The sequence below is a fragment of the Leuciscus leuciscus genome (genome assembly GCF_965113295.1).
Source record: "Leuciscus leuciscus genome assembly, chromosome: 6".
NCBI lineage: Eukaryota > Metazoa > Chordata > Actinopteri > Cypriniformes > Leuciscidae > Leuciscus > Leuciscus leuciscus.
Genome location: NC_138730.1, coordinates 5,209,167 through 5,236,633, shown reverse-complemented (window position 1 = coordinate 5,236,633; position 27,467 = coordinate 5,209,167). Strand labels below are relative to the sequence as shown.

General features: G+C 42.3%; 1 protein-coding gene across 1 annotated transcript; it reads right to left on the bottom strand.

The window, feature by feature from the left end:
* Positions 1–895: 895 nt before the first annotated feature.
* On the bottom strand, positions 896–24,617 carry c8b (complement component 8, beta polypeptide). The gene is made up of 12 exons (XM_082174251.1): positions 24,462–24,617; positions 23,648–23,762; positions 22,845–22,989; positions 21,177–21,318; positions 19,726–19,858; positions 18,895–19,092; positions 11,552–11,792; positions 11,319–11,447; positions 8,727–8,890; positions 8,313–8,463; positions 2,486–2,554; positions 896–1,478 (listed from the first exon to the last, which is right to left on the bottom strand). The coding sequence occupies exons 1-12, from the start codon at positions 24,524–24,526 to the stop codon at positions 1,324–1,326; spliced, it is 1,707 nt and encodes a 568-aa protein (XP_082030377.1). The 5' UTR covers positions 24,527–24,617; the 3' UTR covers positions 896–1,323.
* Between the last annotated feature and the right edge of the window lie 2,850 nt (positions 24,618–27,467).

The following is a 27,467-nucleotide window of genomic DNA, read 5'->3' as shown; positions in this document are numbered from 1 at the left end:
TGTTCTTTTTTATTACATTTATTGCATATGTTATGTATTTAACGCATGCAATAGTAAAATGAAGGCCAAGGTGCTTGATTTTTATACAACTGTGGCCATGGAAGTGATTTAAACACCTAAATTCAATTATTTGGAGGGCTGTCCCAATACTTTTGGCAATATTATGTATGTCCTTGGCTGAATTTTACCATAGTCTAATATTACTTTAACATTAAAATTATAATAATAATTTAAAAAAGAAATGCCAATCAAAACTTAAATAAAGAACACAAAACATAACTTTTTCTGCATCATCAAAATCCATAAAGTCAGTCCTGTCACAGTACCGTCAGTCCTGTCACGCCATGGTCAGTCCTGTCACACAGGAAATTATGATAAAAGTGTACTATTTGAGGAAATATTAATTAATTAATCTCTTTAACTGTGTAGATGAAGGTGGGGGTATATATCCACTACTATGTTTTTATAAAAATCTCCTATGTAAAGGTAGTTATTTTACAACTATATGAGTGCCTGCGGGTATTCTGTGATTTTGTGTACTACAGTTGACCGAAAAGTTACTTATATTTCTTAAAGGAATTATAAAACCATGTTAGATACAATCAGGGACATGTGATCAATAAGAAAATGCTATCTGTATCAAAGAAATTCATTAGGAAACCATTCTAACATATACAAATTTGTCTGTGACAGGGCCTGACATTTTAGGGGTGAAATGCGTATAAAAATGTATTTTATTTAATCATAAAAACATGCTGAGATGGGATGATATGTGTTTCTCATAGTTTAACATGTCCTCCATATGTCTCAACGTTCAGATTTAAGAAAAATATATTTTTTTCCCCAAGATTTTTTAAAGTGGAAATGTACGTTTCTGGTAGAATGTCCCTTCTACAACAATGTGTAACTATATGATTTTATTTACGTTAAGTCTTTTTAATACCATGGACCCTTTTCACAGACTGTGATGACGCGTTTCTGCAAATGTTTCTTTAGTTATTTTTGCTTTTTTTTTTTATTGTATACATATTTATAATGCTGTATTGTGTTATATTACCTTGGCAGTAAATGAAAAAGAAAATGCTGTGAATGCTGTAATCAATAACATTTTCCATTATTTGGAAAGTCATGGAAACACTACCACAGATTTTTTCATTCTTTTGCTATTACAGCAAATACAAAAATGATATTTGCTGTCATCTCCTGTTCAGCACTATAGAAGTTAACCCAACTATGACGGCTTCTGCTTCTGAGAACCCCGGAAATGTAAAAAGATCTTATTGTTTGTGAAATAGATAGAGAGATGGATAGATGACACACATGTTAGAGGCAATCTGCTGATTCCTCTTGAGACCCAGGACATGCTGCTCCTCCATCCTGCGGGGCTGGATTGTCACATCGGCGGGTGCGAAGCTGGGTCCTCCTTAAACATGTGGACCATGAAGACCAGCAGCTCCAGCTGCCATCCACTGCCAATGCTGAGAGTGTTCGGATGACAAGAAACATGCATGAGTTAGATTCTGTGTTCTCAACTAGCACAAGCTTTAGTGCAAAGTGACTTACAAATGAGGAAAAAAAAGAAAAAAAAATATTCACATGCAATTTGTCATGAGATCCAACAATATTCATATTATGCAATGCCAAGTTTAAACTAATCTAGCTTAATACGCAAACTACAGCAGAGGTGAAATAGAAGATAAATTATTTTTGTTGCATAGCAATATTCTGTTATGTAAGAGGTCTACCATTCATTTTGAATAGCTGCAGAGATGCAATGACTTTATCAATCAGCGATTGGCTCTTTTATATAGAAGGTTGGACTTACTCTGCCATACTGTGTGTTGCACTTTCTCCCATTCATTGTAATATGAGTGCACCGTTTTTGTATATCTAAAGAATTTTTTTATAACTCATACGTTTAAATTATATTAAGCCTTAAATTTCTGCATAATTAAGGGTGTCCACTTTTGAGTGACAGGTGGATTCCCGCTGCTGTGGTCATTAGTCATCATTAGCCGTTTGTCTGCTGTCTGTTAGCCGTCACGTTACCTCAGCTAATTGTCTGACTGTAAAAAGAAATAAATTCGGGAGTGACTCGCTACCAAGATGGCGACGGTCGGCCACGCCCACTTTAGGCTTCAAAAACGGTCTTCAGAAACCTACGGGTGACGTCACAGACACTACGTCCATATTTTTTTACAGTCTATGTTTTTCTCTTAAATTTGATATAGTGGTCAGTTGACTGTCACTATCAAATGCTAATAAAGTACTTTAAAAACTGAAACTGAATATAATTTCTATGAAGGAAAATGGCGTGATACTCTGGCATTAATACAAGCACCCTTTCTGCTGGTCTAAAGAGCCCAATCAGAACTTCTAAATCACAAATCAACATATGGGAAAGCTCTTGAAACGAATGGGCATCCACATCGAGTGCAGCATTTGAGACCGGGCCAAAGCATCTCTCTCTTATAGATTGACAAACCTTTTCGTTGGGTGATCTCACAGCTCACTCCTGTGAAACCAGCTGGACAAATACAAATACACCTTGTGCCTATCGAGAGAAACAGACAGTTATTACACATATTATCTCATAAGGATCAAAGGAATTACCTACTTTTGTTATACTTAGAATTATGTGAAAACAACATAATTGTTAACATAACATAACAATTATGTGAGATGAAAATTCCTCATTACCTCTCAATTGTGTTTCAATAATTCAACAATCCAGAGTCAGATTTCCCATTTGTATTCCTAGTTACCACAACAAGACATGTTAGCTAAGTTTCCATCCACTTGTCAATCGAATTATCTGAAGTTCGGTAAAAAAAACTCATGTGAATAAAGCTGGTGAAAGTGTGTTTCCATCCAACGGCTTTAAAGCGAATAAAAACCTGTGCGTAATGACGTCACATGCTGTTTTGCGATCAAATTGGTATATCGAATTGATTTGAGACATTTTAAGGTGTTTCCATTCATTTTCGCACTGAATCGCACAACATTCAAGCAAACATTCGCGAACAAAGTTTTGCTAGACAAAATGGATCGCGCCATCTACCAACAAATGATCAATATTGCACAAGTTGTAATAGTGCTTATGTGCCAGCTGATAGCGACATATCAAGCTATAATAAGAAAACAACGACGCTATCAACACATTGCTATGATGATGCAGATGCACGTAAATGCCCGGCGATATTCGGCAAATAACGTTTCCATCAGCGTTTATCGCATAAGCCGTATATCGATCAAGATAAAATCCGATGAGACCGAACGCATTTCATTTGAGTCGATATTCATTCATGTTTCCATAAGGCATTTTTCATTCGATATCACTTAATTCGGATAAAAACGTGTGGATGGAAACATAGCTATTGTTTCCCATTTTTAAATTAATAAATGAATACTGTCACGATCCCTGTACTGTCTTGTGTTTAATAGGACTTTTATGTTGAAGTATATTCTTAGTTCCCCATTGTTTCTGTGTTTACTTCCTGTGTTTGGTTCCTGTTTTGCCTTGTACCTTGTTTGTCACCATAGTTACCCTTATTAGTCCCCATGACACCAATCACCAACACCTGTCCCTCATCAGCCCCTTGTTAACCAGTCTATTTAAAGGGGTCATATAATGGTACATGCACTTTTACAAGTTGATTGCACTGAAATGTCTGTTGGCAGTGCCTGTACACAACCATCCTATCATGATTAAAATCCATCCAGTGGTTTTGTTTTAATCTCCTTATATGTTTGACCATCTATGAAATCAAGCCGTTCGATATTGTGACGTCATAAGATCGTACGCCCCTCCCGCGATTGTGATTGACAGCCGTGCTTCAACACAAGACCCGCCCTGAGCAAGCTGTGACAGCCGTCGTCATAGTAGTCCGCCATTGTTGATATGCTGGAGTAGAATGGCGTCTACGCGATTGTGGTGTTCTGTTCTTAGATGTAATAAGGAACACAGCAGTCATTTGGATGTTCCTAAATCTGAGCCGTTATAGATGCAGTGGCTGAGTTTTGTTTTTGAAGCTATATGCCCAAAGGATTGACGCGGGGATTCCCTCACGGGGATTCCCCACGATCGTCCATGCTTTCATGTTTACCGAATCATTTCACACCAGACTTTACAAACGAGAAAAAACGGATCGGTACCAAAGTGTTACTGCTGAACCTCCAGAAGATGTGAGTGTAATGTTTTATTAACCTTTATATTAGTATTTATATTAATCTTTGCGAAATTTGCAAACCTTGCTGCAGGCTTCACGATGAATGCATCTAAGGTTTACACTCAGGGTACATTACAGCATGTTTTCTATGTAAGACGTTCTCAATATAATTCATAATCCCACGTTTATAATGAACAACGCGTGGTTATTGTGTTACAAACACGCACAGAACAGAGGGGCGGGGTGAGCAATTAAGCTCATTATCATTTAAAGACACATGCACTGAAACGGCGTGCTGAAAACAGAGCTGTTTTTGACCAGGTAAAATTAGTGTTTTCTTACAATACTAATGAGAATTTTTAATTAAAGTATATTACAAACTTTTAATTTAGACCCTAAAGAATCATATTAGCTTGTACAAAAATGGCATTATATGACCCCTTTAAACCTCTGTGCTTCAGTTGTTGTTGTTGCTGTTTGTGTATTCCTGGGGCCTGTACCATGAAGGTAGCTGAACAAACTCGGGGTTACAGGATTAGTTTTGAGTTGACAAAACCAAACCGATGCAATCAGGCTTTATTGGTACCCTGATGCAGCTCATCAACTTTGATCCTCAAGCTATGATTACTCCACGCGCGCGTGCACATAAGAGAGTGACGTCGACACTGAACAACCAATCACGGGTAGAGCGAGAGCGATATATTTTCCCGCGGAGGAGCAAGAGATAATCATTCAGTATTACGATGAATTTAAATATGTAAATTCAAGCTCGAAACAATACGGTCTCTGCTGCCAAAGCAAGAGAAGACTGTTGGAGAAAGATTGCTGATTGTTAATGTGTAAGTTAAACAAATACGTTCTATATTTATGTAGAATTATGTATGTATGTGTAGCCTATGTGTAATATAGCCTATAGCCTATTTTTATAATATATAAAAAATGATACATGCACATTTTTTATATATTATAAAAATAGGCTATAGGCTATTACACATAGGCTACACATACATATATACATAATTTTACATAAATATAGAACGTATTTGTACTACTAAGAAAGCTAGGGAATCCTATCATAAGATTAACAGAATAATAATAAAGATTTAAAATAATTCTTAACATGTATTATATTGTATAGTACATTTGTGCAATTTGCTTTTTTTTTTTTTTTTATAAAAAAATGTGTTCATGTGATGTCAACCCTATCAATATATCTTACCGCCAATTTTATAAAAGCCCTCTTTTATGGACATGGCCGATAAATGTCCGGGGAACACTATTAATGAAACTATTCATGTACTCCTGCAGAGCGAGGACCACCTTACGAATGGTTCGACAAACCGTGTTTTCCCCTAGCTTCTGTGCGTCACCCACCGTGCAGGAATGTACCACTTGCAACAACAAAAAACGCAACGCAATACCATTTGCGGTACAGTAAGTGCATGAATTCGACGTGTTAAATTCTTTATGTGCGGCTCAAGAAGTTCGCAAAGATAAGACATTCCTTCCGCGGAAAATCTGTATCTTTCATACAAATAACTATCAGGAAAGGCAAGGGGATTTTGTCTGGCTAAAAACTCTTTCTCTACGAAGTGCTCGTCAAACAATTTGCGCTGAGATGTCACAGGATTTGGAAGAAAAGGTGAAGTCATTGCAACAGACACTGGGAATAAGTTACGTCACCTATATGTTTCTTTGCTCTCAGCTGATTGGTCAAACTTCAGTCTGAGATCTTGAATCCAGAACATAACCTGCCCCGGAGCAGGTTAGCCGTGCAGCGTAAGATACCATGGCAACGAACACCGATTCAAGCCAAGCTACTTTCATAGTACCTAAAACCCAGGGTTGGCGGAAACTAAACTGAAACATAGCTGTTACCCCTTGTTTTTGGATTATCTTGAGTTTATGTTTGTCTATTAATAGAGCTCATCTACGGAGAGCCTGGCCACTCCCTAAGTCCTATTGTACTGAAATTTGGTTGTTGTTCCACCAGAGTTCCACTGGGGGTGATCGCCCATGAGTGCAAAATGAATGGGAGTCTATGGGGCTAGACGGCTAAATTTGTCTTTCACCCGATTGCCATTGAGAAATCTCAGATTTTATTGTAGGTTTTGCAAGTTCAACATGGGTTATAGGTCGAAAGTTGAATGAACGAGTACTTATGTCCTTTCGATTTCTTAGAGGTTGAGTTGTTGTTGCCCATAACACGCTAGCATTCAGCTAATGAACGCTGATTGGTCAGTGAAGGACTGATTACGACCAGAGATGCCGCTTGATGGCATCGTGGCATCCGAAGCGGGACCAGAAACAAACACAACAAAAACTCTTCTAGCACGTGTATTTACCTGTGTCAGCTGTGTTGTGTGTTTACCTGTGTCAGCAGTGTTGTGTGTTTACCTGTGTCAGCTGTGTTGTGTAGTTACCTGTGTCAGCTGTGTTGTGTGTTTACCTGTGTCAGCTGTGTTGTGTGTTTACCTGTGTCAGCTGTGTTGTGTGTTTACCTGTGTTGTGCATTTACCTGTGTCAGCTGTGTTGTGTGTTTACCTGTGTCAGCTGTGTTGTGTGTTTACCTGTGTCAGCTGTGTTGTCGATGCCTTGAGAGAAAAGAAAGTGCAGAGCGCGAAAGCACCAAAGTGACTGAAGGATCGCCGTAAAGCAGTATCTCTGGTCGTACGATGTGTATGATGTCATTGACACTTTAAAAGACTTTTTAAAGCAAATAAGTAACTCTAAAAAAATCTAACACCCAGCAATGTGTAATTTCTTTGCATCTCATTTCGAAATACAACATTCAAATTACTAGACAAATTATATCCTGAGAAAAGTGGATTTTGAGAGGTATAGCTCCATAGACCTCCATTCATTCTGCACTCGTCCTGTGAGCGCCCTCATGTGGAACCAGAGTGGAACTGCAACCAGTTCAGAAGCCGGAAGTGTACTGAGAGTGGAACTTCTCCCCTTATTAGACATTCTCTGCTATTAAACTTGTGTTTGCATATGGATTCTCTCTCTCCGCTTCGTCCTTGCCTATACGTTACAAATACATTTTCATAGTTGTTTCCCTTAAAAGATTCTTGTGTGTAGAACTACTACTGTAAAAATAAACTGGAAGTGTTCCAAACTACCACATATGAGACTAATGTCCTGCACCCTTCAGAATACTGACTTCATTTCCCTTCGAAACGAGTGGTATAGTATACTTATATCAAGTCTTCGCGGGGCCAGTGCGAGGCAGGGCTAACATCGGCTGATAGCCTCAGACCTCGAGCCGCAAGGCAGGACAGAAGTGGACATTTGGTCTTTTAAGACTTAAGACTCCAGCATTGATATTTGACCACTGATTTACAAGAAAGAATGTTACAGTAATTTAATCATTTGTTTCAGGAGTGCACAAAATGCACACAAACATGTCCCTGTTCTTGAGATACAATCATTGATGAACATCTTTGATTTTAATGAGAAGGAAAAAAAAAAAAAACTATACGAGGGCGGATTAGAACCCAAACCTCTGACACACTTATCAAAACTTTTACCATCAGACCATTAGGGAATAATATGAATGCTGACTGCAAATCCTAAAAGATTCCTCTGATCCAAGGCTAAAATCTGAAGTCTTTTGATCGCTAGTTTGACATGTTCACCAACAGCCGGTTAAAGAATTCAGCAACAAAATCTGACATGAATTGTCCTATAAATGATATTTCTTTGTTCAAATAGCAGTAAAAAAGCGTACTTTTCAGGCAAGAGAGCCAATGCGCATGTACTGTTTTGAGCGCGAGTCTCAGATTTCTATGGGAACCGGCAGCTGCAGTGATGTAATGACTCTGCCAATCAGCGATTGGCTCTTTCACTTAAAAGGCGGGACGTATGTCGCCATATTGCGTGTTGCACTTTCTCACATTCATTGTAATACGAGTGCACCGTCTTTCTATATCTATAGTCTTTGGTTTTGATCATTGTTCTGAATCCAATCCAGAAGAAGTCTGACAAAAACACGATTTTCTCGAAATGTTTTTTTGTTGTTGTTTTTTTTTAATGAAAATTACCAACATTCAATTGTTGATAAAAAATAATGAATATAATAGGAAAACACTCAACACTATTTCTATATAGTTATTATTAGTGGTGTGTGATTAGTCTCACCTTTGAGCACGGCCATGCCATTATTGAGACAGGGGGAGCAGCGACAGGAGCTGGTTTCTTTCAGGTACTCGGACAGAGCTCTTCTCAGGTTTTTCTTCAGGAGGTTAGCATTCGATTCTTGGGATGGCACCAACTCATAAAGTGGTTCTAACTGTAAACATTTAATATTACAGGATTTTGCAAAGTGAAATCAATAATCAAGGACAAGCTGTGTTGAAAATGTCAACACCCCCCTCCCTTCTGTTTGGCTTGAGGTCATGGTGCAAAGGACCCTAGGTTGATTTTACTCTGAACCATCCCTTTAAATTGAAGACAACAGTTTAATGTCTGGTCTATAGCGATATAGAAATATTCAGATTTAAGTTGACAAGTTGAGGCTTTGTAAAGAAATGTATACTGAGTGAAAAATTTCACCTTCTTGTGAATAAAGTCTGGATTGTAGAACACAGCATCACCCCACAGCTGCATTATGTCTGGAGTTGGAAGCTGTTTTGCTGCTAAACGTGACACTGTTTCACTGTCACCCCCTCTGACCACAATAAAGACGTCTTCCACCATGTCCCTTTCTTTATTGGAATCTGAAATGTCAGACAACAAAACAGGGTGTTTGATTAAACATAAGTAACATTAGATAATCTGCTCTACAAGCAGCAAATGGATTTAATGACTGTTTCCAAACAAGCTTTCTAAACACTAGTAGAGGACTGTTTTGATAGTGTTCAAAACTCCTTATGAATTCAACCATGTCTAACTGGATTGTCACGATATCTTAAAATTGACATTAAAAAGAAGTTGCTATAGTCTTTTCTATAGGTTGTCCCACCCTTGTGACTGAAAACACATCATCAGAGAAGATAAGAGATGTTGAAAGCGGGAGGCAGGGCTGTCTCTAGATGGGTGAATGGTGATGACGATCGAGGGCCCCCTTGATTCCCCAGGAAAGTATTTTCAACCGACTTAAATCATGTAAACCACGCCTTCTGGGAATCCCCATTCAAAGATGCAACACAAGGAAATGCAAGTTACAACTCCGGTTTCCAAGTGCACCCCTTGAGGCCAGGTTGCAGTCGTGGGCTGGTCAGGGTATAGTCCCCTTTTCAGTTGGTAAACATGGTGACGTTTTTTTTGTGGGTGGAGCTTAGGTGGAGGCAGAACGATCCCTCTGTCCGCTTCACTAACGTTAGTGTGCAAGTTTTGTTAGCTTGTTTTTTAACAATGACTGGAGAAAATCCGATTTTATCTTAATGTGCAAGGTCAGTCACTGTCCAGGACCGCAATTGTTATTTGCAAAAGTTAATTTTAACGGACATCCCAGATTGGCTGACCCGTACACGCTTATTCAATGGATGGACGATATGACAGGATTAACGTCAACGCTACCTCCGGTTGAGTGGCCTGACTTCTACACCTACCCGATAGAGAAACCGAGGGTAAAGAGAAACTGAGGGCATATACATATTTAGATGCCTATAACTGTACTAAATGGTCACGTACAAGACTTGTGTGGTAGCCTACGATCCGCAGTTCTGCTTAGCCAGCGCCACGGCCAGAAAGAAGACGACAATAACACATTAAGGTGCAATTTTAATGATGTGAATATTTTCTAGAAATAAAAATTCCAGATACAGCATGTATTTTAAGTTAACTATGTATTTGATTACACTTTCTTACCAGGTTCTTCAATGTCTAGTCACAATCAATCAAAACAATGTATACAATCATAGATGATTCACAAATGATCACAATAATTTAGAAAACATTGTGATAAAATTTCAAATTGGAGCCTGTACTCCGTCGATTCTTGCACCCAACAACACAACAAGATGACATTTAATAACAATTATAATAATTTAAGCTTCTTATTATGTAGCCGAATCTGTGCTGGTTTGTATTGGCCGCCTCCAGTTTTCCCTTTGTTTTGCCTCCAGCTAACGCTGTGACGTAACTGTGACGTCGGCGCAAAAGGGGTCTATTCGTGGGAGCCTGATGGTAAGAGAGTCAGACTGGTAACCCAAAGGTTGCAGGTTCGATTTTCAATACCAGCAGGAAATGACTGAGGTCCCCTTCAGCAAGGCTCCTAACCCCCAATCGCTCCCTGGACGCCACAACAAAAATGGCTGCCCACTGTTCTGGGTGTGTGTCCACGGTTTGCAGTGTGTGTGATTATCACTACTCCTAATGTGTGTTTACTAACTTGGTTGGGTCAAATGCAAAGGACAAATTCCGAGTATGGGTTACTCTACTTGGCCTTCACATGTGACTTTCACTTTTCTTTTTCACACTCACCATTACATTCACCCACCTAAACCTCACTCCCATCCAGGGCACATCATCAATATAACTGGTCCTACTTGCACCACTCTAAATAGAAGTCCAACTACGATCAACTCCACTTTCAACAAATACTCTTTTGCGGCTGGTTGGTGAAGCTTGCTCGCTCTCATTGGCTATCGTGGGTATCACGTCAGAGGCAGCCTGATCAAGAGTTGTAAATATCAAAAATGTTTGATATTTACGAATTGGGATCGTGCGGGCTACGACGCAATCAGGAGCAGTAAAATAATTGTAATGACACCACACAATTGAGCATTTTTTCGACAAAAAGTCGGTTGCCAGAAGCCTCGAATTGGGCCACACCCCCGATTGCTTGGGAGCGCAAAACAGGCTCAAAATCAGGCTTAAAATATTCAAGTGTGTGCCCAGCCTAACACTTCATGCACCTAACACATTGCAGTGAGTAGCCGTTGGGTAATTTCTGACTGTAAGGATTACAAGATTATTTTACAAGAGACGGATTATGTTGCACTCCTGACCCCACTCCCATTGGCAGATGCTGCTGAAATTTGCAGTTAAAATAAACTTTTCTCAATTTTGTTGTGTCACTGTTCTCTGGTGCAGTCTCTGCACATTAAGCTGAGGTAGGAGAAATAATTTTAAAAGCAAAGAAATGCTTGCTTCAACTTTCAGATTATTTGATCTGAACAGTGTAATTGTGGATTTGCTCACCTCCAAGCTCTTCCAACAGGCCTTTGCAGCCACCAACTGAAAGTCCTCCACCAAAATACACTCCCTCAATATTGGCTCCAAGATTCAGTCCAAACTGAACACATTTCTTGGTTTCTTCAAGTGTGTATCCTATAATGAAAGAAAAACCCTTAGATTCAGTGTAGGTTCGTCTTTTGGAATAACAGGGTGGTCTTTGTTTTGATCACATACTATTTTTCCTTACTTTTACCTACCAGATTTTTCAAGTCGCTCATCATTGAGGACAACAGTATATTCAAAATCTCCACCGAGAGTTGCCTCTTTGATGAAATGTGTCCCATAGTCACTGTAGATCTGCCGATATTCTCCATATGTGTATTCCAGTGGCAGTGTGCGCAAGCGGGACAGGAATTCAGGGTGTAGCACCAGGTTTGAGCTCTTTAAAGCATAGCGGGCTACCTCAAGCTCAGAGTGTGCTCGGATGAATTTCTTTTTCTGAGGACAACACAGAATAAAGTCATGGTTGGCTCCAAATGATAGATTTCACAGTCTGGTCAATAATTTAATATTGTCTTATCATTCTTATTTTATTAATATTATTAATATCCAACTATTTTCTCATAGTTAGTGGTGTCTGCTAAGAATAGCACCACTATTACAATTATTTATACTTATAAAGGATATAAAGGAATCTAATCCTACCCCTAACCCTGAACTTTAGTTTAATTCCTCCTGTAATGTTTTTGCTACACACATGAAATATCTCTGAAACCATGTGGCTTATTTCATCTGACCAGACTAAGTGGCAGACAATAAAATTGGTAAAAAATCCAACATATTTACAGTGAAGGACCTGATCCACTATTCTGCAAAGTTTATTTCCAACCTGAGCTTAACTAAAACAAGAGGTGGTTCAAGTGTTTTTAATTAGGATTGGAGCTAAACTCTAGAGGACAGTGGGGTCCCCAGGAGCAGGGGTGAAGACCTCTAATCTAGGGATCATAGATACTCTGGGATACGCTCTTGGACCAGTAAGAAACCACCTAACATCCACTCAAAACATCCAAGCAACGCTCTGGCAACCAGCCACAGCACCTTAGCATAACTTCTGCAAATGCAAGCTAGAAAATGTAAAAATCGTACTCGGTTACTAACGTAACCTCGGTTCTCTCTAGAAGAGGGAACGAGTACTGCGTAAGATATCTTACGCTAGGGGAAAATCCTTTTCCGCGAGATATTGAAGCCAAAAATTATCCTTAATTTTGTAATAATGCAAAACGCGTTGCAGCAGCAATGCAGACATAGGCGAGACAGCTCGCGTGCCTATTGGCTGCTCTGCGGCAACTGCAGCAGCCTATCGAGCGAGGCCTGGCGTGACGTCAGACCCAATCAGGGCACTTCGCGCCCGCTGCGTCACGTCCCGCCGAAATGGGCGTGGTCTAGGCCTATAAATATCGCTCGCAGGCAGCTATTATCTGGTTTTTCATCATCGAAGCAACCAGAGCGTGTGCATGCACGGCAAGATACGCAGTACTCGTTCCCTCTTCTAGAGAGAACCGAGGTTACGTTAGTAACCGAGTACGTTCTCTTACGAGAGGTCTCTCGTACTGCGTAAGATATCTTACGCTAGGGGACCCAATGTAAAACGCCGTGCATGCTGAGATCTGACACCAAAGACCCAAGGGCGAAAGCCCGGGGTACATATAGTGCACAATCACTCAGTGAACTCACAGAGAGTCCGGGAAGAAGGAGGGGTGCAGCCTCACTTTTCCACATAAAGTAGCGTCGATGGGACGCGAATTTCATCATACAGACAGGGCGGGGTACGGCCTGAACTGATGGGAAAAAATGTGGGTCTTACACAGTTTGCCCAGCTTTAAACTGTCGAACATTGAGCTGTGCTCAGCAAACGCAGCATTCTGAGCTGAACGCATCAGGTCAGATAATACTGGAAGTTTAGACCGACAGCAGCCTGGCCTGCAGGGCGGGAACCTCTAGGTTATAAAACCTTATAAATGTAGACGGGGAGGCCCAGCCTGCCGCCATACAAATATCTTGCAAGGCAATCCCACTTGACCAGGCCCACGAAGAGGCCATGCCTCTCGTGGAATGCGCTCTGACACCCAAAGGGCACTGCATGCCCTTGGAGGCGTATGCCAGCGCTATAGCATCAACTATCCATCTGGATAGGCTCTGTTTCGACGCGGCTAGTCCCTTAGAACGTCCGCTAAACGAAACAAAGAGCTATTCCGTCTGTCTGAAAACAGACGAGCGAGACACATAAGCTCGTAATGCCCTGACTGGGCAAAGGAGGCTCACGTCTCTTTCCTCATCAGGGACCGGTAGGGCTGACAGAGAGATAATCTGCGCCCTAAACGGTGTGTTGAGGGATTTTGGAACATAACCGTGCTTAGGTTTGAGTATAACTTTTGAGTCATTGGGCCCAAACTCCATGCACGCCGCGCTCACAGAGAGCGCGTGCAGATCCCCTATGCGCTTCACTGAAGCGAGAGCCAGTAAAAACACCGTTTTGAAAGACAGGTGTTTCAAATCGATTGACTGTAAAGGCTCAAATGGCGCACCTTTCATGGCTTCCAGAACCGTAGAAAGGTCCCATACGGGGACTGAGGGAGGTCTGGGAGGATTCAGTCTCTTAGCTCCTCTAAGGAAGCGGATGACTAAATCGTTCCTTCCTATTGACTGACCAAGCGTTGTTTCTGAGAACGCTGCTATAGCCGCCACATAAACTTTGAGCGTGGAGGGGGCCCTGCCCCCATCCAACAGCTCTTGTAGGAAGGAAAGCACCTCCGTCACATCACAGTTTGTGGGTGACATACCACGGGCTGTGCACCAGCCCGAAAACACTGACCATTTCGAAGAATAGAGTCGTCTTGTAGACGGAGCTCTAGCCTGCGTGATCGTGTTTAATACTCCTTTAGGGAGTCCAACATGTACCCGTTGATGGCCCAGACATGAAGGGACCATAGCTCCGGGTGAGGATGCCAGATCGAGCCGCGGGCCTGTGAGAGGAGATCTCTCCTCACTGGTACTGGCCACGGGGCAGTACTTGCTAACTGCATCACGGCTGGGAACCAAGGTTGGTTTTTCCAGAACGGTGCTACCAGCAGTACTGAGCATCCTTTTTCCCTGATCCGTTCTATCACCTGAGGCAGGAGAGAGACGGGGGGAAAAGCATAGAGCGGGCGGCGGGGCCACACATGGGACAGCGCGCTCCTGCTCTTGGAGAAAAATTCTTGACAGTGAGCGTTTTCTTGAGACGCAAACAGGTCCACTTCCGCTCTGCCGAATTTCTTCCACAGCAGTTGGACTGTCTGTGGGTGTAGGGACCATTCGCCTGCCGGAACATTGTTCCTGGACAGTCTGTCTGGTCCTATATTCATGATCCCTGGCACGTGCGCTGCTCTGAGCGAGCGCAGGTTGCACTGAGCCCATACCAGGAGGCGTTCTGCCAGCCTGTACAGTTTCTCGGATCTGATGCCGCCCTGGCGATTTATGTAGGACACCACAGACATGTTGTCCGAACGGACCAAGACGTGGTGACCTTTTATTTGGGGACAAAAACGCGTCAGCGCGTTGTCTACTGCCAGCATTTCGAGGCAGTTTATGTGCAGGAGCTTCTCCCGTTCTGACCACTGGCCGAAGAACGGTCTGCCCTCGAGCAGCGCTCCCCATCCCGAGGTGGACGCGTCCGTGGACACCACTTTCACCCTCGAGGAAGTCCCCAGGCTTACACCTGATTGGTACCAGTCGTTCGCTTTCCAGGGTTTCAGAGCTGTAACGCATTTCTGATTGACCCTGAGGCGAAGCAAACCGGGTGCCCACGCTTCGCGTGGGACTCGCGCTTTCAGCCAAAACTGCAGCGGGCGCATGCGGAGCAGACCCAGCTGGAGCACTGACGATGCTGAGGCCATGAGACCTAGCATCTTCTGAAATCTTTTGAGCGGGACAGACGCGCCGCAGCGAAAAGAGTTCGCTGTGCGTCGAATGTCTACCGCGCGCTGTTGTGATAGTCGCGCTATCATGGATAGTGAGTCCAGTTCTGTGCCCAGGAAAGATATTTTCTGACTGGGTGACAGGGAGCTCTTCGCCCAATTGACACTCAGACCCAAATCCTCGAGGTGATCGAGTAAAATGGTCGTGTGTTCTATGAGCACTGCGCGAGATTGCGCTAGAATCAGCCAATCGTCCAAATAGTTCAGCACTCGCATGCCTCTCATTCTGAGGGGTGCGAGCGCCGCGTCCATGCACTTCGTAAATGTACGGGGTGCTAGGGACAAACCGAACGGCAGGACTGTGTACTGATATGCCTGGCCCTCGAAGGCGAATCTCAAATATCGCCTGTGACGTGACGCTATCTGTATTTGAAAATACGCGTCTTTCAGATCTATTGACACAAACCAATCTCCTTGGCGAATCTGCACAAGGATTTGCCTGGTCGTGAGCATCCTGAACTGTCGCTTCACAAGCACTTTGTTCAGTTGCCTTAGATCTAGTATGGGTCTGAGACCCCCGTCTTTTTTCGGTACCAGGAAGTATCTGCTGTATAGCCCTCCCTCGCTCTGATCTTGAGAGAGAGGTTCTATGGTCCCTTTGCTCAATAGTTTCGTCACTTCGGCTCGAAGTAGATGTGCTACTTCTGTTTTTACCGTGGTCTCGACGCGCGCCACATAGCGGCGAGGGCGTCGGCAAAACTGCAGCGAATAGCCTCTTTCTATAATGTTCAGCACCCACTTCGAAACCCCGGGTAGCTTTGCCCATGCGTCTGCATGGATAGCTAGGGGTCGAATACGAAGCCCGCTCCGCTCGCTCAGCGATGGAGAAGCTTCGGTGTGCTGTAACACAAGCGTGTCGCTCGTGACATTTGAGGCATGGGGCGCGCTGATGACAGCGGGCAGATTGCCCGCGCTCGACTCCTCTGTGGTGGTTAACCGCGAGGGGGAGGGCTGGGCGGTTCCCGTGGGAACTGTCATGTCTATGTGTGGATGTGGGCGCGGGACAGCGGGCACATTTATCACACCGAAAGCATCGTTCGCTTGCGTGAAGCGAGTGCACGTTGGTTTCGTTTTTACAGAAACCGTGAGACATGCATAACGTGGTGTTAGTGGGCACTGGGTAGTGGGCACGTTCACCATGTTTGAAGCGCAACCGATCTGAGTCGGTTTTATGTGCGCGAGCCCTGTGTGACAGGCTGTGCTTATGTGTAGGGATGGGCACTGGGCAGTGGGCATTCTTACTACACACGAAACACCATCGGCCGTGGCCGGGACACCAGAAAATACACTCTTTTGGGGATTTATCTGGGTAGCCGTGAAAACGGCATTTGTGTGCAGGCAAGCGGGTGACAGAACCGACTTGTTGGCTGCAGAAAACACTGGAACAGTCACATTTTCTGGACCTGGACGAGCGAATAGCTTTGGTGTGAGTCCGGCCGCAGCGGGACTGGAACACCGTCGTTTTCCTAGCTGTGCTAGGACGACTTCGGGGCCTCGGGCTTCACCGTGATCCTAGGTCGCGAGCCGCGTCCTGCGGGGCGGCGACCGGATGAGCGGGAGCGCGGTCTCGCGCTTCTGGCCTGGCGGCGCTGTGAAGTGGAGGCAGTGGACGGTGGCTGTGGCTGTGAGCTCTGAGCAGACGGTTTCGCACGGCCTGCTGCAGAGCTGGAGCGCTTCGGGAGGAAGTGCTTCATAGCCTGAGACGCTTTCTGTACCTCTGCGAATCTCTCCGCGAAATCTTTGACGGAGGATCCAAAGAGGCCTGTGGCGGAAAGCGGGGCGTCGAGGAATGCGGTGCGTTCAGACTCGGCCATTTCCGAGAGCGTCAGCCAGAGATGTCTCTCAGACACGGTGAGAGAAGCCATAGTCCGTCCAATGGCTTGCGCTGCGGACTTAGTAGCACGAAGAGCGAGGTCCGTGGCACTCCTTAAGTCCGGCACGCAGATCGCGTCAGGTCCTTCCTCATCCAGCTTACGGAGGAGATCGGCCTGGAAGATCTGGAGCGTTGCCATGGTGTGCAACGCTGACGCAGCTTGCCCGGCGGCGGAGAAAGCGCGGTGGAGCAAGCTCGACGTCGTGCGGCAAGCTTTAGAGGGTAGGGCCGGCTTAGCGCGCCGTCCAGCGGAGGGCGGGCATAAGTGGGCCGCTATCGCCTCTTCAACCGGCGGCAGCGAGAGGTATCCTTTGTTCTTGGCATCGTCAACGGCGGAGAATGCCAAAGAAACAGCAGGACGCACTCTAGCAGAATAGGGGGCGCTCCAGGACTTGGCGACTTCTTCGTGTAACTCAGGAAGAAAAGGCGCCGGTCTGGACACAGGCGAAGCGCGCTCCCCAGGCAGGAAAAATCCATCCAGCCGGTTGTGAGCGGGCTGCTCAGGCGAAGACCACTCGAGGCCGAGGCTCGCCGCGGCCTGTGCGAGTACTCGCATGAGTTCCGTCTCAATGGAAGCTCTCTTGCCTGACGAAGTGCGGGCAGGGGGTGCGGGGTCCTCAGAGCCCGCCCAATCCTCACTGCCTGACGCCAGGATAGAGCAGGAATCATCCTCTCCCAGCAGGGCTTCCTCATCCGCGATATCAACGGAAGCGGCGGCAGACGGCGGCCGCTGTCCGTCAGGAAGCGAAACAGAAGAAGCCGGGGAAGCAAGCGGGCGAACCGGCGAGCTTTGGCGGCTGAGGGAGGGTTCCGGGGCCCGCTGGGCACGGCGCTTTTTACGGCGCGACGCCGCGGCGGGCGGGGGAGCAGTCTCGGTGAAGACGGCTAGGCGAGTCCTCAGAGTCGCCATTGCCATCAGCTCGCAGTGAGGGCATCCGCCGTCAGCGAGCGCGAGAGCTACATGTTCCTCACCCAGGCAGGAAACGCAGATCACGTGGCGGTCCCCGTCGCTGAGTGTGGCTCTGCACGAGCCGCAGGAAGGCATCTTTAAAAAGACGCTAGCTCTTTTAGAAATGTGTGTCGCGGCGGCGACACACACACACAGAAATACAGTGCAAATAAAAGAGAAGGATATAAGCGCCGGAAAGCGCAGCAGGAAGGCAGGAAGGCGGCGCGGCCAGCGACTTCAGTGACTCGTCCCGCTGAAGGTGCTCTCTCTCGACGGCGCGGCTTCTAATCCAGCTCCAGCGATGCGTGTGCTTCGCTTGAAGGATGAAAAATCAGATAATAGCTGCCTGCGAGCGATATTTATAGGCCTAGACCACGCCCATTTCGGCGGGACGTGACGCAGCGGGCGCGAAGTGCCCTGATTGGGTCTGACGTCACGCCAGGCCTCGCTCGATAGGCTGCTGCAGTTGCCGCAGAGCAGCCAATAGGCGCGCGAGCTGTCTCGCCTATGTCTGCATTGCTGCTGCAACGCGTTTTGCATTATTACAAAATTAAGGATAATTTTTGGCTTCAATATCTCGCGGAAAAGGATTTTCCCCTAGCGTAAGATATCTTACGCAGTACGAGAGACCTCTCGTAAGAGAACTAGTTTAATCTTGGTTCTTCATGGTAATGGCCATTTTCTGATTTCATCTGTTAACATCTGTTTCAACATAATATAGTTCAAATGAAGCTTCACCTTAGTGACAGAAAAACAACTTACCGTCCCTGAAAAGGTGCGCATCTTCTTCACTGACTTCTTGTATTTGTGGTCATTGTAGTTAAAACTGAATTCAAAAACCTGAGGAATAGCAATTCCAAATGAGACGCTAGTCTTGGATAAAGTTGCCTTGCTTTCACTCTTGAAGTATTCATTGTAAGACTCGTATGCCTCCAGCGTGAAATCATAGGAGCCTTTTGTCTGGGAACAAAGTAAATTTTGTAACACACATACATTAAAAACAGAATCCAAAGTTCTGAAACTGCCATTATTTAATACTAGTGTAATTGGAGTAGCTTTTGTCGAAGAAGTACTTAAAGCAGGGATGGGCTACTCCAGTCCTGAAGGGCCACTGTCCTGCAGAGTTCAGCTCCAACCCCAATCACTAACACCTGAAATATCTAACCAATGCCTTCAGGATTGATTGAAAATCACAGGCAGGCGTGTTTGATTTGAGGTGGACCTAAACTCTGCAGGACAGTGGCCCTCCTACGTCGCCGGGCTAATTTGCCTAATCTTCACGGTACTTTGAACGGCGGTGGAAACGCAGAAAGCAACAGGTCTGGGGGGAAAAAAGTTCCTGGGACAAATTGTTCCGGGTAATGGCGGTGGAAATGTGGCTTTAGACACCCTCTAACAGCGAACCACCAGCATTTTGAGACAGAATGGCGTAACAAAGCATCGTTTGTTGAAATTACATGTCTTGGCCAGTTTAATGCTACGCTCAAAACAAAGGATTCGTAAAGGTTTCAAAACTCCATAAAGCAAAGTTTTGAAAAAGCACATCACGAATCTTACGTACTGCAGCTATAGATTTTAAAACATGCAACATACCTCTATTGTGTACTGCTGTATGTTATATGGCTTCCTGAAGCGAACATCTTGGATAAAATGAGGCAAGCAGCCACCAGCGTAGTATCGATTATCAAGCACCACTGCTTCCAGTTTACCATTCAAAATGTTGATTCTAGGAATGAAGAACAAGTTATCTCTGATCTATGGCAGTTTTTACATTTGGCATCAAGTACAAGAGCAACAAAAATGTCCTTAAGTACACATTTAAAAAGTAGATTTGTAATAATGTCCAATTAAAGATGCTCTAAGCAATGTTGGGTGACGTCACTTCTTTTTCAAGAGGAATTTATTATTAATAAATTCCTCTTGAAACAAACTTTGTTGTATTATTTTAATTTAATACTGTGAAGCTGCTTTGATGCAATCTGTATTGTGAAAAGCGCTATACAAATAAACTTGACTTGACTTGACTTGACTTCTTTTTGACGTTCAAAATATTATCAAACAAACGGAGGCTAGCTCGACCCTCCCTCCTCCTCATCCCGTCCCCCCCCCAATGCACCTGTAATGGGAGATTTTTGATTTTCATTACTTACTTTGATTTTCATTAACATACACAGGATTGACTTATATGTGTGCTGCTGACCATGTGATATAATGATTGATGTGGAACTTCTGTGAGGCAGGAGAAGAGGGGGAGACGCCGAGGCCCTGACCCCTAAGGTCAAAGGGTGTCCAATTTAGGACTTGCAGACTGTAAGTTAAAGGTATAGCAGAGGATGTTTTACTTCCTGGTGGGTAGTCTAAACTATTGGTCCTCCTAATTGTCAATCATTCTGGTGAATCAATCAAACTTTTCAAAAAGTGGAGAGGGCGGGTCTTATCTAAAATTTGGAAAGATCCTCCGCTATACCTTTCTAAACTAAAGTTCAGTGTATAATAGGATCACTGGTGGAGTGTCTTATCCATCTATGGAGTGTTTAAAGAACCTTGAAGATAACAGTATAAAGACTGGCCTGCCCCTCTCTCCTGGTCGCACTTGTTCCACAGACTGTACTTGTGACTTCTGTGTGGCAACTGGGCCTTCTTGCAAGAATAAATTACTTTTTAATGATCATTTGATTCCAGACTGTCTCTTACGCCAAAGATGATTGTTTAGAATTAAATTGCCACAACACACCAAAATAAGTTTTTGTGTCTTAAATAACACAACATGACACATTTGAATTTGTAAATGAAACTGCAGTGGAGGGAGATTATCCCTGGACAACTATTTTAGTTTTGGTCTGTTCTGCTCACAATGCTATGGGATGCACTATAAACACAAGGGTAAAACTTGCCAGAGGTCAACATGGCATTACCAGGAAAGCAATAAAAGAAATGCAGGCCTGAACAACAATAAAAAAGTTCAGATCCATCAGTGAGCTGCAGTTTTTAAAAGTGAGTGCAATAGGAATAGGTGAGTACAGGAGTGTATTAAACACACGCACCCTTTGGCAAGATTCTCGATTCCATAATATTCCTCAGTTGTCTGTTTGCATGCTTTGTACACTTTACTACAGCCCTGTTCATCAGAACCATCACCACAGTCATCATCGCCATTACAGCGAAGACCCTCCGGCACACAGCGACCTGTAACACGAGACACAGCCGTCACACTCGTGTCCTTTCTGTAATTATTACATTGCAGGATCAAATGAGTAATGCAGCATTAACTTTCTAGAAACATGAACAAGAATCTCTGATTAACTAATTAGCAAGTAATAACACTGAATGCCGTGACTACAATTTTTTTTATGTTTTAATGTAACATTATTAATGTTAAACCAATCAATAACATGCAGTACATAAAAAACACTACTTTTATAATTAACCACTTACATATTAAATAGGTAATAGCAGACTTATTATTTGAGTAAGCTGTTAATAATTCATACATTTGATCAGCCCTCGTATGTCCGCTACAGACTGTGCTATCCAATAAGATCATTACAAATAACACTGGATCTAGTAAACTTGGGTACGACATGTATGTAGACTGTACGATGATGACACCTATTGAATCGTAGGGTACGACACAAGTTAGTATAGAAGAATAAAACATCACCAGCATGTGTTAGTGGTGAACAAACAGAGCAAGATGAATCACACTTTGGCAATTGTGTTTTTTATGTGTGCAGAAATGAGGAGGAAGCGAAAGAGAAGAATATGGACGTGGTCATGGTCATGGCTAGGGGAAAGAGGACAACATGACAATTCTGCAAACGGAGCTTGAGGAAAGTAGTTTTAAGTTTTAGCGGGATTTAGGAGCCACGACTGAAATCACACACACCAGTGAAATATATATACTGTATACAAGGCCTAAATATTTATATAAAATCTGTGTTGGCGAGTATATGAAACAGTGTCGATCGCTAGTTGGCCGGTAACATTTTTATGAATTCTAACAATGCAATGTTGTGCTGCATTGTCACGAAAGTTTAAACCTTGTCAATTAAAATATTCAAGCGTAAGAAGAAGCCAAAGGGAATTAAATTCATTACTCGCGTGCTGTGTGGAAATTTTAAACATCCGAAGCACGCATGTCTCAGACATTACACGAATACTGAATTGAGCTCGCTTTCTCGTCTTCTTACGCTTGAACGGACAAATACACACAAAATTATGTAAAAAAAAAAATGTCCGTCTCCGTGAGTATCCTAGTAAACATAGTTGGTAATGTTTTGAATGTAAATAGTTGAGAAAGAAAACGTATGTACAGTATGTATCAGTATATTGGATCCGTACATTCGCTCTTAAAGTTAAAGCAGCCTAATATATATCTTCTGCTATCTGCGTTTTTAACTTTTGTTACTTTAATAAAGATTAATCTATGTTTAATTTATACAGTCAATATGTAGTGTTATTTTACATTTGATTAGCCTACTTTATAAAATTTTCTGTACCTAAAAATGTAGAATTTTCATTGGTATCTAAAATTTTGGAGTCAAAACTGCCTGTTTTTGCAAAAACAGTTTCATGGCTGGTTAAAAATATTTATGGCTGGTAGATTTTCTGCAGTAACCGGCCATTGGCAGGTGTGGCAAAAAGTTAGTTTAGGCCCTGTATGTATTACAGTTCTTTGCAATGCATAGGGACGATGGTGATGTGAGGGTCACCTGTGGTACAAAGGAAGCCTTGGCATGGAGTGGGTTTCTGGCAGGAGAATCGTGATGGAGCAGTGCAGGATTCCTCCTCTCTGCCATGATCATGACACGGCTCTCCTCCAAACTCAGACGGCTGGATAAGGGTGGCATAGCGATACTGAAGATAAAGAGAGATAAAAACATTGATCAGCGAACATAAACAGAAGCTTAACTGCACCTGCTTGACACGCAAGAATGAACCTCATTTGTTCTTGCAGAAGCTCAAACGTGATGCGTTACACGAGAATGAACCTCATTTGTTCTTGCAGAAGCTCAAACGTGATGCGTTACACGAGAATGAACCTCATTTGTTCTTGCAGAAGCTCAAACGTGATGCGTTACACGAGAATGAACCTCATTTGTTCTTGCAGAAGCTCAAACGTGATGCGTAACACGAGAATGAACCTCATTGGTTTTTGCAGAAGCTCAAACGTGATGCGTAACACGAGAATGAACCTCATTGGTTTTTGCAGAAGCTCAAACGTGATGCGTAACACGAGAATGAACCTCATTGGTTCTCGCATGTCAAGCAAACATGTTGTAGCTTACTTTTTACATATCTGATGTGTCAGTTGATGAATGTTTCTTTGTGAATAAAAGCCTGTTCATCAAATAAATGGATTGTGTCTCTTCAGAAAAAAACCAAAAATATTTATAACAAATATATATTCTATGCCTCTGCACACTCCAAATGCGTTAGTGTAGTTTTTGGTGATACATAAATGAATAAACATACAGTATAAAGGACCAGACAATGTTCAGAACACTATGCTCACCCTCTTCTTATAGCAGGGGTCACAGCGCGTCCATGGAGACCATTCAGACAGAGAACAGTCCACTGGGGCTTTGGGCGACTGTACAGCGTCTCCTGAACTACAGAGCACTACAGCACTGTTGGAAGCAGATTTATGTTTTTATTTTATTTAATAAACCATCAAGCTCTTTATGAAAGTAATATGATCATTTTTGGTAACATTTTACAATAAGGTTCATTAGTTAGCATTAGTTAACATGAACTAAGAATGAAAAATACTTCTACAGCATTTATTAATCTCAGTTAATATTAATTTCAACATTTACTAATATATTATTAAAATCAAAGGTTGTATTTGTTAACATTAGTTAATGCTCTGTGAACTAACATGAACAAACAATGAACAGCTGGATTTTTAGTAACTAACATTAACAAAGATTAATAAAAACTGTAATAATGTATTACTCATTGTTAGTTCATGTTAGTTAATACATTGACTAATGTTGACCAGTGAACCTTATTGTAAAGTGTTACCGATCATTTGTATGATCAAATGTATGAGAGAGGGGGGGGGGGGGGTTATGTTTTTCCCCCCAAAATTATTGGTATTTTTGTATATTTTATTTTATAATAACAGATTGATAATGTTCCTGTCTACAGTCCACTGAACACCACAGTCACAAAACTAAATGGTCAACAATTCTCTGAATGGTGCACTGACCAAAATTATTACATCAAAAAGTGAATCCTTCAAACCGAAACATTTACTTACAACACTGGAAACCAAGCAAACACACTGTACATTCATGCTCATAAAGTAAAATGTTCCTACGTACCATATAATGCCCAGAAAAAGTATTGTTTCGCTGTAAGCTGAATTAGCTCTTAGAAAACTTTGCATTGTAATGTCAAGTAAACCTAGATAATAGTAGACTGGATAACACAGTAACAGACCTTAAACCCTCAACCCTACCCAGCAGCCCCTCCTCTAATCTCTGACAACATTCATACATGTCCACTTTTATACACAAGAGACAGCGCTGCAGTTAAATCGTGCACCGCTATCATATTAAATTACTTGTATTAGAGAGCATTTCATTTTTCATACTAGCAACGTTTTGCAATAAAACTATAAATATTTATTTTGAGCCATCAAATAACATTAACTTTTTAAAAACATAACATCTAATGTATTTTAATGTGTTTTCCTTTTATGGGTTGAACAAATCAAAAACCTTCAGGCATTCCGGCTTTTCCAGGATGTGTTATTTGAAGTCTTGATTTCTCGTAAATGAGTCCCATCAAAGTGAACAGACAAAATCAATACAACGTTGTTTGTTTTGAGCTGCATTCATGTAACCATTGGACTCTCTGTTAAACATTAATGATCTTATTTACATTTACTGACTTGAGTAATTACTTTTTACATTATTTTATTTTCTTTTCTTTGTTTTTTTCTCTTTTTCTTATTTTTACAATTTACATGCTTTTCTAGAAGTATGATTATTTTCAAGCTTTTCGCAGTTATTTTCTAATATGCAACTTAATGCACTGCTTAATCTCTCTTTCCGAATGTATGGAGAGAGTTTTATTCTAGTTTTAATACATGCCTAAAAACAAAAAAACAACAACAACTACATAACAATGACAGGCAAACTGGCTGAAGTTGTACAGTATGTCCACAATCAGTGTTGGGGAAAGTTACTTTTAAAAGCAAGAAATGCATTACAAAAGTTGTATACGTAATATAATTGGGTTTAAAAAGAGTTTAACAAAAATGCAAACATAACAACAACCAGGAAACACAGAAAGCATAGAGAACGTACAGATGGGGAACACCAAACATTGACTAACAAAGCACAAGAGAAACACAAGGGCTATATATACACAGGGGCAAACAAGCATAACAAGATAACACATTATCAAGACACACCTGGGGAGACTAATCAACAGAGGAAAACTACAGAGGACTACAACAGGGCACACAGGACAGGAAGTAACATAAAAGTCCAACCAAGACTAAGGGAACATATGTTACATTACTTTTGTATAATTTTTTATCACCTGGGCTTGCTTGTTCTAAATGCAAAGGCCCTTTCATACGCCTCAGCCTGCATTAACTGCAGATTCATGCCTGAACAGTAGAAGGTTTAGCTCAAACAAACCTTTCAGCTGTGCTGCCATTCTGGGCCGTGGAAGAATAGAACAAAGGAGAAGAAACTTCAACCCTTTTCAGCAATAAAAACAAAAAACAAAACACAAATGTGACATTTATCTAGTCATTTTTGCTTAGTTTGGTTGAATCGGATCACTGAAGATCAGCAGCAAAGACAATGGTTAATAAAGTGAGATTAAATACATAAAGCATATTTGTGTTATTTAACAAATTATTGCAGGTTTGGGGATAATAAGGGGATTTAATTTAATTTTCATATACAAAAGTAAGAGACAGAGACAATAATAATACCATTTATTTACCTACACAAGGCAATAAAGTAAGTCAGTAGCAAGGACAGTTAGCAACCACTGCAGGCTCACAACTAACAAGAGTTAAGGCTACACCTAACTCATAGCCATCAGCCACTGCTCTCACTTCAACACACACACACACACACACACACACACATACACACACACACACACACACACACACACACACACACCATCATGCTCATCCCGGAGACAGCAACAGGTCCGTAAGCTCAAACCTATGGAGGTATTTTTGGTGCAAAACTACTGAACGCCTGTGACAGTGGAATTTGTAGTTGTAGAGAATAGCCACACATGTGTATCAGTAAATTTGAAGTCACAGAGAGAAATGTTTTAAGAGTTGCAAACTTGTAGACTTTTTTTTATCTTCCACAAACACAACACAACAGTCACACCTTCTCAAATTCTTCATTGCAGGTGCACAAATCCTATTCTACAAATCACAAATTAAGAAACTCATACGCTCACATGTTTGCTACAGTTGCTGCAGTGAATATGGTGCAAAACGCATTTACACACCCGCATCAAGAAATGTGAAGTCACGGAGAAATTTTGCTCATCTGCAAATCAGTATGTGAATTCATCCAATGAGAGTTGCACACTTGTAGAATATTTTCTCATAAATGTCTTGTATATTTTTCTAGCACAAACACAAGTACATAACCACAGCTGCTTGAATCTGCTGCGACGAATCTCAAACACTGTTTTTCGCTTAAGTGACAAGTTTCGCGCGCTCTCCCTTTTGCACCAAGTGCACCGTGAAATGTGGGGCAAAAGTGGGTTGTGCATCTGTAGAGCCAGTGGGCGGAGCCTACATGAATATTCATGAGTTTCCCGGCCGGGCATGCGCGTGGAATTGCTCATTGTAGTTCACGCTCCTCGTTTCTCAGCAGATGGATTATTTAAAAAAAGGTAAATATAGTTTCAGCGCGAACTTAAACTACAATTGTGTATCGTTTTGTTAAACTCATAATGTTTTTATTAATTCGTCACTGACTGAATGATTGCTGGCATTCACTTCGTGTAAGCCAGTATACAACTTAAATTGCACCTTGCGAAGCTTTAAAACTGTGGCTTTTACTAATTGTTATCATTTGTTGATTGCAATAAATTAAATAAACCCTCATAAATGTATCTGTGGGCTAACACTTTTTAAAATATATATAATATATCCTGGTGTGATTGTTCTTAAATTCTTGTTCGTTTAAATAAGCCAAATCATTTAAGACCAAACTCAAGCATGAATGTGTTGCTTTAATACATATACGTACAATTTGGATTAAACAAAATTGTATGGACAAAAGTGGATAAATTACATTTGATACAACTAGGTTACTGTAAATGAGAAACAA

What these genes read in the sequence shown, in the direction of transcription:
- c8b (XM_082174251.1), bottom strand. Translation starts at nt 24,526, where the DNA reads ATGCAAAGTTTTCTAAGAGCTAATTCAGCTTACAGCGAAACAATACTT. An exon ending in ATCGAGAATCTTGCCAAAGG is followed by an intron (nt 19,859 to 21,176) that starts GTGCGTGTGTTT and finishes CTTCATTCCTAG; the next exon opens with AATCAACATTTTGAATGGTA. An exon ending in TGAGCGACTTGAAAAATCTG is followed by an intron (nt 11,448 to 11,551) that starts GTAGGTAAAAGT and finishes CTTTCATTATAG; the next exon opens with GATACACACTTGAAGAAACC.